At 43.9% G+C, this 14,524-nt stretch overlaps 1 protein-coding gene across 3 annotated transcripts in view; it reads right to left on the bottom strand.

Annotated features, from left to right (window-relative positions):
* Positions 1–948: 948 nt before the first annotated feature.
* Positions 949–14,524, bottom strand: part of ptprz1a (protein tyrosine phosphatase receptor type Z1a) — a 43,659-nt gene continuing 30,083 nt past the window's right edge. For all 3 annotated transcript variants that reach the window (XM_029522657.1, XM_029522659.1, XM_029522658.1), the window contains 18 exons: positions 11,526–11,664; positions 8,816–8,904; positions 8,190–8,275; positions 7,092–7,112; positions 6,421–6,517; positions 6,247–6,329; positions 5,047–5,181; positions 4,717–4,851; positions 4,471–4,634; positions 4,246–4,381; positions 4,029–4,175; positions 3,825–3,918; positions 3,675–3,748; positions 3,409–3,531; positions 3,167–3,328; positions 2,738–2,880; positions 2,529–2,664; positions 949–1,806 (listed from right to left, as the gene is read on the bottom strand). In XM_029522657.1, the coding sequence (XP_029378517.1) occupies positions 1,663–1,806; positions 2,529–2,664; positions 2,738–2,880; positions 3,167–3,328; positions 3,409–3,531; positions 3,675–3,748; positions 3,825–3,918; positions 4,029–4,175; positions 4,246–4,381; positions 4,471–4,634; positions 4,717–4,851; positions 5,047–5,181; positions 6,247–6,329; positions 6,421–6,517; positions 7,092–7,112; positions 8,190–8,275; positions 8,816–8,904; positions 11,526–11,664 (2,108 nt within the window). In that variant the 3' untranslated portion in view covers positions 949–1,662. The remainder of the gene's footprint in view (positions 1,807–2,528; positions 2,665–2,737; positions 2,881–3,166; positions 3,329–3,408; positions 3,532–3,674; positions 3,749–3,824; positions 3,919–4,028; positions 4,176–4,245; positions 4,382–4,470; positions 4,635–4,716; positions 4,852–5,046; positions 5,182–6,246; positions 6,330–6,420; positions 6,518–7,091; positions 7,113–8,189; positions 8,276–8,815; positions 8,905–11,525; positions 11,665–14,524) is intronic.

Raw genomic sequence — 14,524 nt, 5'->3', positions numbered from 1 at the left:
CAGACCCCTTTTTCACTTTTTCTTTGACCATCTCCTTCCATCAGGCTAAACTCTAAAAAAGAAAAAAGGAATTTTTGAATTCTTTCAGCTTTTATTAAACTGCTAAACTGAAATAGTTCTTTCCTGAATGTTGAACTTTAGTTCAGGTTCTTATTGTTCCTTCTGTTTCTTAGCTCCACCAGAGGAAAGAAGTTGGAGAGGATTCTCCTGATCACAGCCCGACATCTTGACCTTCGACCTTCTGCTGATGGAGGAGCTTGGACTCATTGTGCTGCTGTAAGTGTTTACCCGAATGTCTGAGGATAAATGTTTTCTTTGGTGGTCGTTCTTTTAACAACACGTCCATCCTACTGCAGAACAGTTGAATTTAGTTTAAATAGTTTTTTTTTTTTTTTTATGTCGCTGTTTTCTTTCCTCCTTCATGACGACTCAAACCTGCTGCTGGCTGTTTTACCGTGAAAAGTCCAGTGTTGTGTTGTGGTGTTGTAGTCTGGATGAAGGATGCAGTTAAACTCTGCTCATGAAGGTTATGTGCTAATCCTGGCTGTTATCTGTTCCCTCATTCATTCAAAAACCTCAAAATGCTGCAAGAAGTAAATATTTGGTTTTCATTTTGGAGTTGAATTGGCAGTGACACTGAAACACTGATCGGATATTCAGCCTTCTTTTTTTTTTTTTTTTTTAGAAACGCTCATGGAGGGAAATTTGCCGGTTTGGCTGGAGGCAGAAGTGTCAGGCCAAGTGGGAGATGACTGTCAACACCTTGGTGACAAAATAACTTCAAGGCCACAGTCGCTGGTGGTTTGGTCTGAATCATCAACTCTATTTCATTTGGAACGTTTTAGTGAGCAAAGTCAAAGCAATAGTCAGCGTGTCCTCCCGCGCTGAGGTCACGTGACCTTCAAAACGTTATGGAACAAAAACACTCCACCAGGCTCCTTCTTTGGTGTTTCACTGATTTAATCCCCTAGCTAATAATCCAGCATTGTTTCGTGACCGGCTAAAACAAACAGACATGTCAGTGCCCCACGCGTCCCATTAATCTGTTACAAAACCAGAATATAAAAGCATTAATGTTCTCCAGCTAAGCAATTAAATGAATGCACTAAAAACGGTCAAATATAAAAATCTAAAAGTATAAATAGAAATTTGGTCCATCGAGGTGATTACTATAATATTATTTACATTAGATTTTTTTTCTCATTATTTCAGGCCCTTATTTTATATTTGACTTCAATCGCACACTGCTGCTACCGTCACAATGATATTTACAGAGAGGAGGAGTTCAGTGCACAAGCTCGATAAAAACACAAACTAACAAAATATCTCATTTGATGTAAAAAGATGGTTTTCCCTTTTTTATCCTGTTTGGCTCAGTGCCAATAAATACAAAGGTTTTTAGGAAAAGGCTGTTAGTTGAGTTTGAGTTTTCGGGGCAGTGCGGCGTTAAGACGTCGGGCAGTTAGTCTACAGCTCGTATCAAAGTTAGACGTACAGGATGAAACACACAAAAAGGCACACATCACAAAAACCGGAGGGAGTCCAGATCCAGCAGAAGACAGGAAGTCCTGAATGACTTTCCTTTATTCAGAGTCCGACATCAGGAGGGAGTTCTGAGGAGAAATGCTGTCACTCCTTAAAGTTCTTTGTATTGATTTTTTTTTACACCAGGGATTCGAGGCTCTCTGCTGCGCTGGCAGTTCCCACCACGATGCTCCCGTTGTTGTCGGACGACTGAAGGGTTTTCTCGTCTTCTTGGGTCCCGATGAGGCTCAGCATAGCTCGGTACAGGAACTGGTACTGCTCCTTTAAAACAGGTAACCGATCATTAGTTGATCATCATTCATTTAAAAAAGTGAACATCATGTTGTGCTGAAGACTGAGACCAGAAACTCATCAGAGAGGAGGGGCATTTTCCCATACACTTCAATGCAGTCAGACTTGTTTAAGGCTAACCCGTTCAGCTCCATCTGACTCATTCAATTATTTGGTTTTTATCTATGAAATGTCAAAAAAGAAAATTTCTGTAATTTTCAAATTAGATTTTCTTTTTTGGACTTTTAGACCAAAACCCAAAGAAATTAAATTTTGTATTTAAAAATAAAGAACAGAATTAGAACAGGAAGTGTTTAATTATTGAATCGGAGGTTTGTTCCAGTTTGTGTGCTGGAAAAAGAATCAGCGTAACTTCATGTGTTGCTACATGAAGTGCTAAAAAGATCACCAACATTATTATTAGTGCGTCTTGTGCAGTCTAACGTGAACACGTTAGCTGCATTAGTAACATTTGGTGTGATGTGTTGTTGATGTTCACCATGTTGCCCTGAAGGAGTCTCATTTGTGCGATGGACAGAACTGTGACAAAGACACACAATCTGAGACACAGAGCTCCTCCTTCAGCGGGACTGTGGGGAAGCTGCCTGGGAAAATGCTGTTTGTATTTTATTTTATTTAAAAGATATTTAAAAGATAATTGAATGAAAGTCTGTTTTTCTTTAAGGCGGATCAGAAGCAGACTAAAGCCTCACGATGTCGCTGAAGGTTCCTGCTCTCATCAGGTTTGTCATCTTGGCCACTTGGAAGACGTCGACTGAGCCTTCGGCCTCCAGCTGGCGAGTCAGAGACATCAGAGCGCAGAAGGTTCCTGCTGTGACTCCGCCCACACTGAGGGGGGGACAAAAGGTGTGTCAGATTTAACTCCAAACAGGACTCTGGCCGTGGTGGGAGGGGCTCTTACTCGTCGTGGACCACGGTCGGGCCGTCCGTGTTGGCGCTCTCGTCCTTCACCAGGTTGAGCAGCTCAAAGGTGCTGCCGATGGGACCGTCGGGGTTTGGCCAGCGGGGGGCGCGGTAGTGTTTCACCTCCAGGACGAAGTCATCCTGTCGACGGGAGAGGTCAGAGGTCAGAGGTCAGTGACCACGACCAGACAGGGGAGCTTTATTAAAACTGCTGTTTGTTCCATTTTCAGGTTTAATTATCCGACATGTTGACTGAAAAGGGGGTTTGTGAAGAACAGATATTTATTTATGTGGTTGTGGATCAGAAAGTCAAAGTTTTGTGCTGATGGAGCTGCTGACCTGCAGGATTGATTTTATTTTATCTCTAATCTTAAAAACAAAAAAAGTCTCTTTATAAACCATGTTTTGTTTTCCCGGCCACACTCACCTGTGCCGCCTCCAGCAGGTACTCCTGAACCACCAGCATGTCCTCGTTGGCCAGACAGACGTGACCTTCGCTCCTCTGAGTGACAGTGAATGCCTCGTAGCTGATTGGCTGCCCTTTGCAGGGCCAGAAGCCACAGGACCCCGCCTCCTCTTCCTCCTCCGCCTGTCAATCACATGACATTTACAAACAGCAAAATGTTTAAGTGACCTGATTTTTTTCTTTCAGTCATCCAAAACACTCACCGCTGTCCCCGGCAGTGACACGATCAGCTGGGTGTTGTGGTCCCATATCATCCTCCAGAAGTCCTTTATGGTCCCAGGCAGAGGATTCTGGGTAATGATGAACTCGCTGCTCTGCCTGTAACCCTGCAGGAACCAAACGGAGGATTCAGAGGATTCATTTCAAACACGGCAGACGTCACGATGATGGATGTTGTTCGTCACGTTGTGGTCGCCTGGATTGACTTTAAAACTCACCTTCAGCTTCTCTTCAACAAACGGACTCTTACCGTGATGTACGAGGCGTTGATGTAGTCCGACGTCTCCCCCGGCGCCGTAGACAGACGCACTCGTGACCTCTCCACTGCAAAGACGGACAGAGGACGTTAGTTTAGTCCGGCTGCAGGTTCGACCTTATCAACCGGAGCCGACCGACTGACCGGGAACCGCCGAGCAGCTCCTGTTCTTGCTGCGGTTCGAGTCCTGCAGAGCGGCGGTTGTGTCGCACTGCTTGGCTCCGGAGTGACAGAGCAGCTGTGGAGAAAAAAAACAAACATCTGTCTGTGACTGAACTTAAATAAAGTTCTGCTTCTGTGTCCCAGTTTTGTGCGATGGATGTTGTTGTCTGCGTGCTGTAATGTCACCTTGAATTGTTTGTCCAGGTGCGTCCTCCCAGCATGCCCCGGGGTCAGCAGCTCGTCCATGTACGTGTGCAGGTGAGCCGCCGCCACCTCTGTCTCCCCGGACAAGATGGCTTCCACCAAGGCGTCGTGGATGAAAACGTACTGCTCCTGCAGAGAGGAGGCGGTGAAACTCTGATCGTTTGACTCCAGAGTGAGAATTTAGCGTGTGACCTCTGACCTCTGTCTGGACCAGGTAGTTCCTCTGTGTCCGGATGTGTTTGAGGAAGCCCGTGATGTTGACGGTGCCTTCGTCCCTCATCTGCTTCAGCATGCTGTCCAGGACAATGTAGGTCCCCGTCCGTCCCACGCCGGCGCTGCTCAGAGACACAGAGAGAATCGACGATGAGCCGAGTCGAGACCCGAGCCACGAACCTATAAATCTGATCTGAATTAGCGGGCTCACCTGCAGTGGACCACCACCGGTCCCATCTGGTCCGTCCTGGCTCTGGACGACTTGAGGATGAAGCTGAGCAGCGGCAGGGCGAACTCGGGGACGCCCATGTCGGGCCACTGGGTGTAATGGTACTGCGTCACCGTCCGCTCGTAGCTCCGCCCCTTCAGGGAGCCCTGCAGAAGACGACCAATCAGGACAGGACACCTACAACGGCTTTAAGTGGAAGATCCAGAACAGGAAGTCAAACCCTCTGACCTTCTTGGCGTTGGTGTTCCGGACGGTGAACGTCCTCTGGGTGTAGTAGGCCAGCACTCTGGTGCTTTTCACCGTCACCAGGAAGCTGCCGTACTCCTCCTGGACCTCCGTGGGCCAGTACTGATCGCACTTCCTCTGAGGAGACAGACACATCGCACAAGTCTGAGACGGTTCTTCAAAAACCTCTGAATGTTGGATTCTATTAAAGGTTATGAGATGGAAAAGGTTTCTCCACTCATTCTGTGTAAAGGAATAAAAGTTTTAAAATGTTCTGACAGTAACGAAGCGCCAACGATCAGAACGGCAGAATCAACTAACGTCTAAACTCACTCGTCCTTTCTCCACCAGGTTGGTGATCATGACGACGACGCCCACGTTTTGCTCCCAGATCATCCTCCAGAAGTCCTCGGTGCTGGACCTCAGGGGACCCTGAGCGGCGATGTAGGAGCGCGGCTTCTTGAAACCCTGAAAAGAAACATCGACCGCATCAACAGAAGAAGAAGAAAGCTGATACTTCAGACGTTTTTAACATCGACAGACGAGTTAACATAAATAAAAAGAAAAACATTTTCACAACTACGTTATGTGGACATAACAAGTCGGGGTTGTGTGTCTGTGACAGTTTGTGTATTTCTTTTCCTTCATGGTGGAAATGTCTGAGCTTTAAAGGTCCACAGACTTCAGGCTCCTTTATGATGTCACAACAAGGCCCGCCCACCTGAAACCGCCTTCCAACCTTCGTGCTGCCATATTTTTATTAGATCACTCAGAATACCGTCAACCAATCAGAAGAGAGAATCCGTTCATAAAGTTAAAGCTAAACACAAACTAAAGACAGCCATCACACCAAAAATCACCTGAAGCAGATTTGACAACTTGAGAGTTTGAAGAAGTTATGAAACCTAAAAAAAAATAATTAAAAGCTGTACTGTTCTGCGGTGAAGGCTCTCACACGTTCAAAAATAAATTGCCATATCAAAAAAAAAAAAAAAATGTAAAAGTGAAGAGCAAACTGAAACCCAACGAGTCAGTTTAGTTGAGGCCAGCGCAGCAAAGTCAGTGTCACAAGTTCTCAGCAGAGGACGCCATTCAATGACTCGCTTTAATAAATTGATAACCTTCACATGACTGACAGCGTGAAGTTGCCTTCAGACTGAGACGCAGACAAAAGCGTGAGCTGGAGAGATCCTCAACACGCTTTTACCAACTTTATCACCTGTACGTCGGCTCTCCAGAGAGGTCGTGACTGCCGCAGGGTTTTTTTGTGTCTGCCATTCATGAAACAAGATGCTGGAAATGAGATTTTAATGGTGCGGCGACAAGCATAAAGGAGAGCTGCGCAGGTTCTTGCCAACAACAACAGCGTGCCTCATGAATAGGCTCAGAGGGACGAGAGGGAAACTCAAATACCAGCGACAAAAAATAAAGTCCGGACTGTTTACGCTCAGCACATTCAAGACGGAAAAGAGCTTCTAAGGCCTCCGTTTGTGTGGACATTGAAAAGTGACGCTGAAAAACAAAGTTCCTTACGTCCACGTAGTTGGCGTTGATGTAATCTCTCATCTTTCCATCTTTATCAGCCTGCGACGAGAGCCGGACCCGACTGTGGTCATCTGAGGGCGAACAAAAGAGTCAGGAGGTCAGCACCAGGAAATCCAGCCATTCACCCATTCACCACTTCATCCGTTCATCCGTCCCACTCACAGGCCAGGATGTTGCTGTATCTGTTCTTGTTCTTGTTGTCAGGATGGTTTGAGCTGTCAGTCGTCATCCCCATGTCCACCGTACAAGACTGCACCTCCTGAGCGCACACACACACACACACACACACACTCATTTGATTGACAACTGTGTGGGTGTGTCATCAGATTATCGTTCAGACTTTCAGTGTTTAACAGAGACAAAACTTCACTGTTCAGGTCTCCTCAGATTTACTTTAATGGGTCACACTTTAATTTCTTCTCTTCTATGAAAAATCACTGACTTGCGTTAGAACATGATGTGCAAATGAATCATTTTTACTTCATTGCTAAATTAATTTTGATCATCTCGAGTAGGAGAAATACTTTTCTTTTTGTGTGACAAAGCTTGAACTGAAATCACTTTTCATTTTCAAGTAAATAATAATAATATTGCTTGTATGAAGAGAGCAGCGCTGCGTCTGGAGACAGCCAACAGCTGCAGATGGATTCAGAAATGTTCCAGCTCTATGGAGGACAAAGCCGAGCTCAAGGACCCGACAACAGCGGCGTTGTGTTTTCATATGTGACTGTAAACGCCTGGTCAAACATCTCATCAAGTCATAAAATTCATTCATGTTGTGGAGTGATATAAAGGAGCAGCTTTCATTAGCAGGCAGCGGGACAGCGTCTTACCTCGTAGCTCTCCTTCAGAATCTAATGATGAGGGTGAGGAAGCAGCAGGCAGCCACCATGTTTCCATGACAACATCGTCAACCCAAAAAGACAACAACACACAAACAAACAAACAAACAAACACTAATTCATTTGACATTACAGTTCATGCTTCTGCCAACACAAAGAGGAAATCAAATAAAACATCAACTTTTCTTAATTGTTCTTGTTTTTTTTGGGGGGGGTTCAAATTTTTCTGAAAATGTTCCCTTTCTGCTATTTTCTCATTCTCTGAACAAAAAGAACAAAAACACTGAGGACTGAAGTTAAGAATTTTATGATGTCTCATGAATTTATCAAAATATAACATCAAACTGCAGCTTCTATCTTTGGTGACAATATATTTATAGAAAAGACATTTTTATGAAGTTTCAGCGTCGCCTCTTCACTCTGTTAACTTCTGCCTCTTTTCTTCACTGTACTTTCACTTCAGCTTCAGCTTTCTATTGACCGAGTTCCTTCAGTGAAAGATTTCTGCCTTTATGTGTTGGATGAGAGCAGGGTCGGGTGAAATATACACCGTAGAAGGAAATCAATAAAACGGATTTTTATTTTGAACGGAAGAACATTTCTCTGAACTGCACTTCTGATTATTTTACATATGTTTTGGCTTTGCTTTTTGGAAAGATGTTGAAAATGTGAGCTGACGGAATTTAAATTTAAATTTATCATTTAAAAGCGTAGTTCATGTGAATAGTCTGCTTTGTAAATAACAGTTGTGGTCAGTGTCCGGCTGTGTTTTGTCCCCTCCAGGCTTCTGTAGTTTTGTTGTCTCGTGTTGATTTTTTCTTTGTTGGCAGTTTCACAAGAAAACAAAAAAGGAGCTTTGATTCATGAAGTGACTGACGTCTGAATCCTGTTTGCTGAAGGTCGACATATAAAGGCAGCAGACTTCCTGCTCACATCGATGGAGAAAGCTCAGATGAAAAGCCGATTATCATTTTCATTGTATTTATAAAAACAGTCACAGACTGTTAAATATCATCACAGTTTCCGAGCAGCATGCAGACAACAGCACGACGACAATGACAAACACAGACACTTTACAGAATCTCACACCTCGAACTCTCGGCCGAAGCTCTGACTGTTGTGGAGTTCAGCAACGTGTTTGACAAAATCCCGAACCGGAAACGGTGTCGGCCCATCTGCAAGAAAAAAGCGAGGAAAGTCCACTGAGCAAGGCAGCGACAGTTTCCATAAACTGCTTTTCTACCTGTTTCATAGGAAAAGAGAGAAACTCCAATCAGATTCTGAAGATACATTTTGAAAATGCTTTCTTTCCTAAATGTATGAAGCTTCAATAGAGAGAAGTTTGCTGAGACATTTATGGATGAAACCAAATTTCAGGACTTTTTCAGAAATCTGAGAAAATGTATTTATTTTTTATAAAACATATGAAAGACAACGCTTTGGAAAGAAAGTAAGAAAGCAAATGAAACTGTCACAAAATGTCATTTTGTAAAATATTCCACATTTCTGAGAAAGAAAGACAAATTTCGTGAAAATTTAGAATTTTATCCCTCAATTTTTGTTGTTGTTATTGTTGATGATTTTGGAGGGAAAGGAATCATTCATTCATTCATTCATCCGTCCATCTTCTCCCTTTCTGGGACGAGCCCACCGAACCTGAGACCAGCACTAACTGCTGTGTCACCGAGCTGCTGGAGTAGAAGAGTGTCAGTTACCGGATGTTGCTGCAGATGCGGCCGCAGCAGCGATGACTCTGGGAGACGAGCTGTCGTCGATGTAAAAGTGAGCCGTCTGAAAACACGTCCTGAAACAAAACACACAACAGAAACACTTTCACTGATCATCAGGTGTGTTTTTATTTATTCTCTTCACAGAAACAAAAAAATGAGCATCGACTCCAATAATCGAAATGAAGAATGACATTTCTGCCACGTTGTGTTTTCTTTTTTTAATCAAACGTAGAAAACGCTGAATTCAGAGAGTTTTGTCGGGCAGGAAAACCACAACAAACAGGAAGCTTTTGTTTGTCTGCCACTCAGAACGCGGTAATCAGCAGAACATGTCCTGTTAATCCTGACACGTTTTTAAATGGATCAGACCGCCGGGATTATCACGACACAGAAACAGATTTAAGACAGTTGTTTCTGCCGATTCTTCCTCTAAATCTGCTGCTCTGCTTCAGCAGGGCTTCTGTGACTTTGTGATGTCACAACAACGCTGTCACCGCCCCCAAAACCAAGCCACGCCCACCTGGACAAACAGATGCAACCTTCTGATGTTTATTGGCCAACTTCTTGTTAATCTGACTGAAACTAGTTAACGTCTGCAGGCTGATGTGGGACATTCAGGAGCTTTAACAGAAAACAGCCAGAAACCGTTCACCAAACAACAACAACAACAGATTCAAACCAATCTGAAGGCGTTTCCAGAAAAAACCGCCGTCTCTGCTGCTGCAGTTTATTTACTGATGTGTATCGTCCCAACGTTGACGTGCTGGAGGACAAAGACGGGAAAATGTCCCCTCAGACTGCCAGACACACAAAACGTCTCCAAATGATTTGATTTGTTGTTGCTTTGTGGTAACATTGTGTTACTGTGTTCATTTGGCCTCCTATGTAAATATCTGAGTGACTTTTCGGCCACGTTGTGTCAAACTGTAGTTGTGTGTTGTCTGTTTAAAGCTGTTTTTGTGTCTTTTGTGGATATTTCCTTTCCTTGCAGTTGTTTGGATCTTTTTATGGAACATTTCTGACATTTGTGGAGCTTTAGAGGACATTAATGGTCAGTTTGTGTGTTTTTGTCCCGCTCCGTTCACCCTCACAATCTTCTGGTCGTAGTTGTAGTTTGACTTTTGTAGATATTTCTCTCTCTTGGCTGCAGTTTATTGTGTTTGTCACACAATGTCTTGAACATTTGTGCGTCTTCTTTGTCCTGCATTGTTTTTACTTCGTCTCTCTCTTCATGATCTTTTTGTGTCTTTTTGTGATCACTGATGTTGTCACAGCTCAGCTCTGTAACAGAATCTGCTGGATTTCATTAAAACACGTTCAATTTCTGGCTCATCTTTCATCTTTTAAACCCCCAAAACTGTTTGACCCCAAAAGCAGCCGAGTCCAAATGAGCACCGTGTTGTGACGAGGGAGGGAAAAGGACACAACACCAGAAGGATTAGCGCAGTTTGGCCTCCCGCCGCTCGCGCTACAAGACGCTGACACGATTCCCTCTGTCGGACATAATCAGGCGGATGTCCTTTTCCATCCCCCGACCCTCCTGGGAACGCTGGCGGCACGGCAGCCACGGTACATCCTTCCCTGGGGATTAATCCCCCGGCTTCTCAGATTATTCGCAGAGTCTTAGCACTGCTCAATCTTGGAGATACAACAACAAGGAGGCTGCAAAGCAAGAACAATATGTTGAGTCCCCGGCTCAGCAGATGAGAAATGTACAGTCTGAGGAAAAATAAGACTAAAAGTCTTTACACGGCGTTCGACAGTGTGTCCTTGATCGGATTTCTGAAGTTGCTTATTTCACGGTCTAAGTGGGAGGGAGGACTTCTTCCCACCACGCAGCGGGAGATGTTTACAGCACAAGAAGAAAACAAACATTTACGTTTGTGCCTTGAAAAAGACTTCACTAAAAGAAACTCTTAAAGAAACCCGATTCCACGTATCTCAAAATAAAATAAAAAATTTCTCAAGGTAAACGGAGAGGACTCAAAAACACGGCGCTGTGGAACACAGGGCAGCGGCGGCTGAAAGTCTCCATTCAGCTCGCCCAGCCGCCGCGCCAACAACACAACGCTGCAGCTACTGTTGGTGAAGCGCACACACTCAACACAACGAGATGGAGACTTAGCTCGTGTTCGAGAACTTTAAGCTCCCTCCACACATACAATGCTCGTCTGGCTGAAGTCACCAGTTCACTCCCCTCCAATAATGTAGAAAAATATAAGGCCAGGCTAAAATCCACGAGGAAAACATGAAGGTCTAGAATTTTTTAGAGCGATGTTAAACTTGTTTTTCTCTGCAGAAGGAGTTGATCTCTGCTGTCAGTGAAAAAATGTGCCCTGCAGAGTCCCCCAGCTGGAGTCCCTCAGGGTTGTGTGGGTCCATCCTGAGGCCTCCAACCAGCGGGGCATCCAGGACACATCCAAAACCAGCCACCCGACACCATAACGTCACTGCACTGAGCTGCTGAAACTTTAAATGTCAAACTGAATTATGTATACGAGCTGCTCACAAAGAGGAAAGTTCAATGACAACATGCAAATAAAAAACAACCTTAAACAACAACACAACGTCAGAAACTGGAGGAATCGAAGATTCATCTGGTATCATGTTGGGTTTTGTCTTCTTGACTTTTGAACACTGATCACAGATCAGACTAAACTACGACACAGCCCTCCAGAGGGGGCGCTCTACTGACCTCCAGTAGATGAGGATGCTGACGAGCACGATGAGGCCGATGAAGGTGAGGGTGGAGATGACGGCCAGAGGAACCACGGCCTTCCTCTCTCTTTCCCTGATCGATCCCACCCTCGACTCGTGGCTGCTGTTACTGGCGTCTGGAAGGGGGAGGGGCCAGGAGAGGACAGGAAAACATTACCACTGTGTTTCCTGGTTTGGCCATCAGCCATCAGTTTCCTCTAAACGGAGCATCGTGTTGTGTTGAAGACTGTAAACTAGACCATAAACTCATCAGAGAGGAGGAGGGACATTTTCCCATACACTTCAATACAATTGTTAATTTGATTTTAAACTGGATATTATTATTTATTGAAAGCTGTCAAATGTTTTTCCTACGTTTGCTCTTGGCTCCCTAACCCTAACTTCAATAATGAGACTAATATGTCTTTTAGATATCAACATTTTTCATTTTGTTGATTTCCATTTTTCAACCATTTCAACCATTTCTTACATTTTTTTTAGCTTCCTGCTCCAAAGTGTCACAGAGAGGTCTGATGTTCAGGACGACTTTTTTTTTTTTTTTTATTGTTTAATCATAATTTTTTGTCGCGTCTGATTGTTGGAGGCACCAACTCGTCAGCTTTTTTGTCCATTATTGGTCTCTAGATTAATGTTATTATTGACATTTCAGCAGATCTGCTACGTTCGTCATAAAGACACAGGTGTCCTTTTCTTTGTTTCCACCGAGAAGTCACACTTTAGGACGTTTTGACTCAAATTAGAAATCCAAATGAAGTGATCAAGACATTAACAGAAGCTTTGTTATGTGGGAAAGCAGACTTGATAAAAACATGACAGTAAATTGTGTCACAGTTTTTAAAGCATCGTCAAACTGCTGCAGTTTCTGAAAAAAAAAAATTGTCAGTTTTTTGGGGTTTTTTGTCGTTTTTAAATGCTCTCATGTTATTGTGCTGGCTTGCCTCGAAAATGTCCAAACATTTCATCTATTCTGGTGATGTGTCCAAATTTAAAGACGATCCCCGGCGCTGAGATGACTCAGGGTTAACTGAACCACTGAGCTCATTCCTGCCTCCAGAGCAGCTTGGGCTCCTTGAACCATTCGCAGAAGTAAAACTCCAACACTCTCAGATCTCTGATAATACACTTCAGAGAGGAACACGAGCCATGTTAACAGCCCGGCACTGAAACACAATGCACCACCATTCACATTCAGCCGTCGCTGCGCAAACACAACACTCACCACATTCACACCCGCTGCCAAACCACTTGAAAGAAACACAGAGACGCACAAAGGCTCATAATCAAAAGTCCATCACAGCTCCAGCGAGAACATATTCATCAAACTGCAGCAGCACGCAAACAAAGATGAGCTGGAGCTATCAAGCAGCATAATTGGAACTTTGAATAACGGGAAATGAAAACCTGACGGCTGAACCTGACCTGAGCGAGCTGCTGCTGCTGAATCCTCCCTTTATGACACGATAACCAGAAAGGAAACACTAGTGTGGATTAACCTTGACTGGGAGGCTGTTTGTCACAACTTACCTCTCCTGCACAAACGGACTCAGTTCGGCCCTGAATGGCTGGGTCTGCCCTGCCGACTAGTTCATAAAGAGCCTGTTGTGCAATCCCCACTCAGAGGAAAACCCATTCACTGGAGTTATCCGAAACATCCAAATATCAGCTCCTCCAAAAAACACAAACTCTGGACACACGGCTGATAATGGGCAAAGAAAAGAGAGAAAAGCCGGACAGAAGATGGGAAAGGTCATTGGTTAACGGTGGTGAGGAGACCAAAAGATGATCTGACACAACATGCTGAACATGAAGTGATGAAGTGATGGAGGTTTGTTACTGTACAGGCAGAAGCCCCGACGGGACGACGGGACATTCTGGATTTATGTAGAATTTAAGTAAACAGGATCTAAAAGCTACAACACCGTTCTCCTCATAGTGAGCGGCATCACTGGAACAAAGCTTCATCTGACTTTATACTTTTAATTTGGGTTTTAGGGAGCAGCAGCTGTAAACAATCTGATTTTTCACAAAGCCAACGAGCTCTCCGTCTCTCCGTCTTTAAACCTTGAAAACAGCTGCTCAGTGTGAGCGATTTAAAATGTGTTCATGTTGTTTCGACAAACACCAATAAAAACTAAAACATTTGGATGTTTCAGTCAGAAAACACTAAAAAGGCCCGGCAGCCTTGAAGAGACGGAGACAAAGAGTTTTTACTTCTCCAACTTTAGAGGACCTACACAAATATAAAAGTTATAACGTTGGTTTTCATATAAATGACTAAAAATAATCCTTTCACAAAGAAGGAAACTGATCAATGATGCTTTAAAGTTGACTTCCCGTCTAAAATTACGTTTCCACCTAGAACTGAATCTGCTGTGAAATTTGACAACACGATCTGTCGGAGTTCAGCTGAATGTTTCCGCCTCTGTGATGATGACTAATTGAAGGTTTTTTAAATTTCTAATTACAGATATCGTTTCATACATTGACCTTTTTACTGAGGACTGAGTCCTTCAGAGACCTGATATCCACAAACAGGAGGTCCAGAAGCAGCTTCACAGGACTCTGCTGCCCTCTGCTGGACCCAGCAGGTAACATCTGTTTGAATCCAGCCTTTTGTTTTCTGCTCATTAAGAAGCTGCTTTGTTTTACCCACTAAATATTTTCTGTGTGTGTGAACTTAATTAAAAGTTGTGTTTCTCACCTCTCCAGTTTTGTTTTATCTATTTGGAGACGGCTCCGTCTGAATGGTCTTTTTGTTGTGTCTCATTTTTGAATCACGATTTCTCCTACAAACCGGATTCCCTCTTTGGATGAATATAGGTTGCTGTTGCGCTGAGACTTGACCTGACTATCATGTTCCTACCAAACCTCCCAAAGAAAAGCATGCTGGGAAAGGTGGTAGCCCCTTTAAAGAGGAGGGGGTGATGAAGGAAATGGGGAAATGGAAGTAAAATTCTCAATGATACTTATTTTCGC

This window comes from Echeneis naucrates, chromosome 16 (assembly GCF_900963305.1).
Source record: "Echeneis naucrates chromosome 16, fEcheNa1.1, whole genome shotgun sequence".
In the NCBI taxonomy this organism is placed as follows: domain Eukaryota; kingdom Metazoa; phylum Chordata; class Actinopteri; order Carangiformes; family Echeneidae; genus Echeneis; species Echeneis naucrates.
The sequence above is the reverse complement of the archived record's forward strand: the minus strand, read 5'-3'. Positions and strand labels throughout refer to the sequence as shown.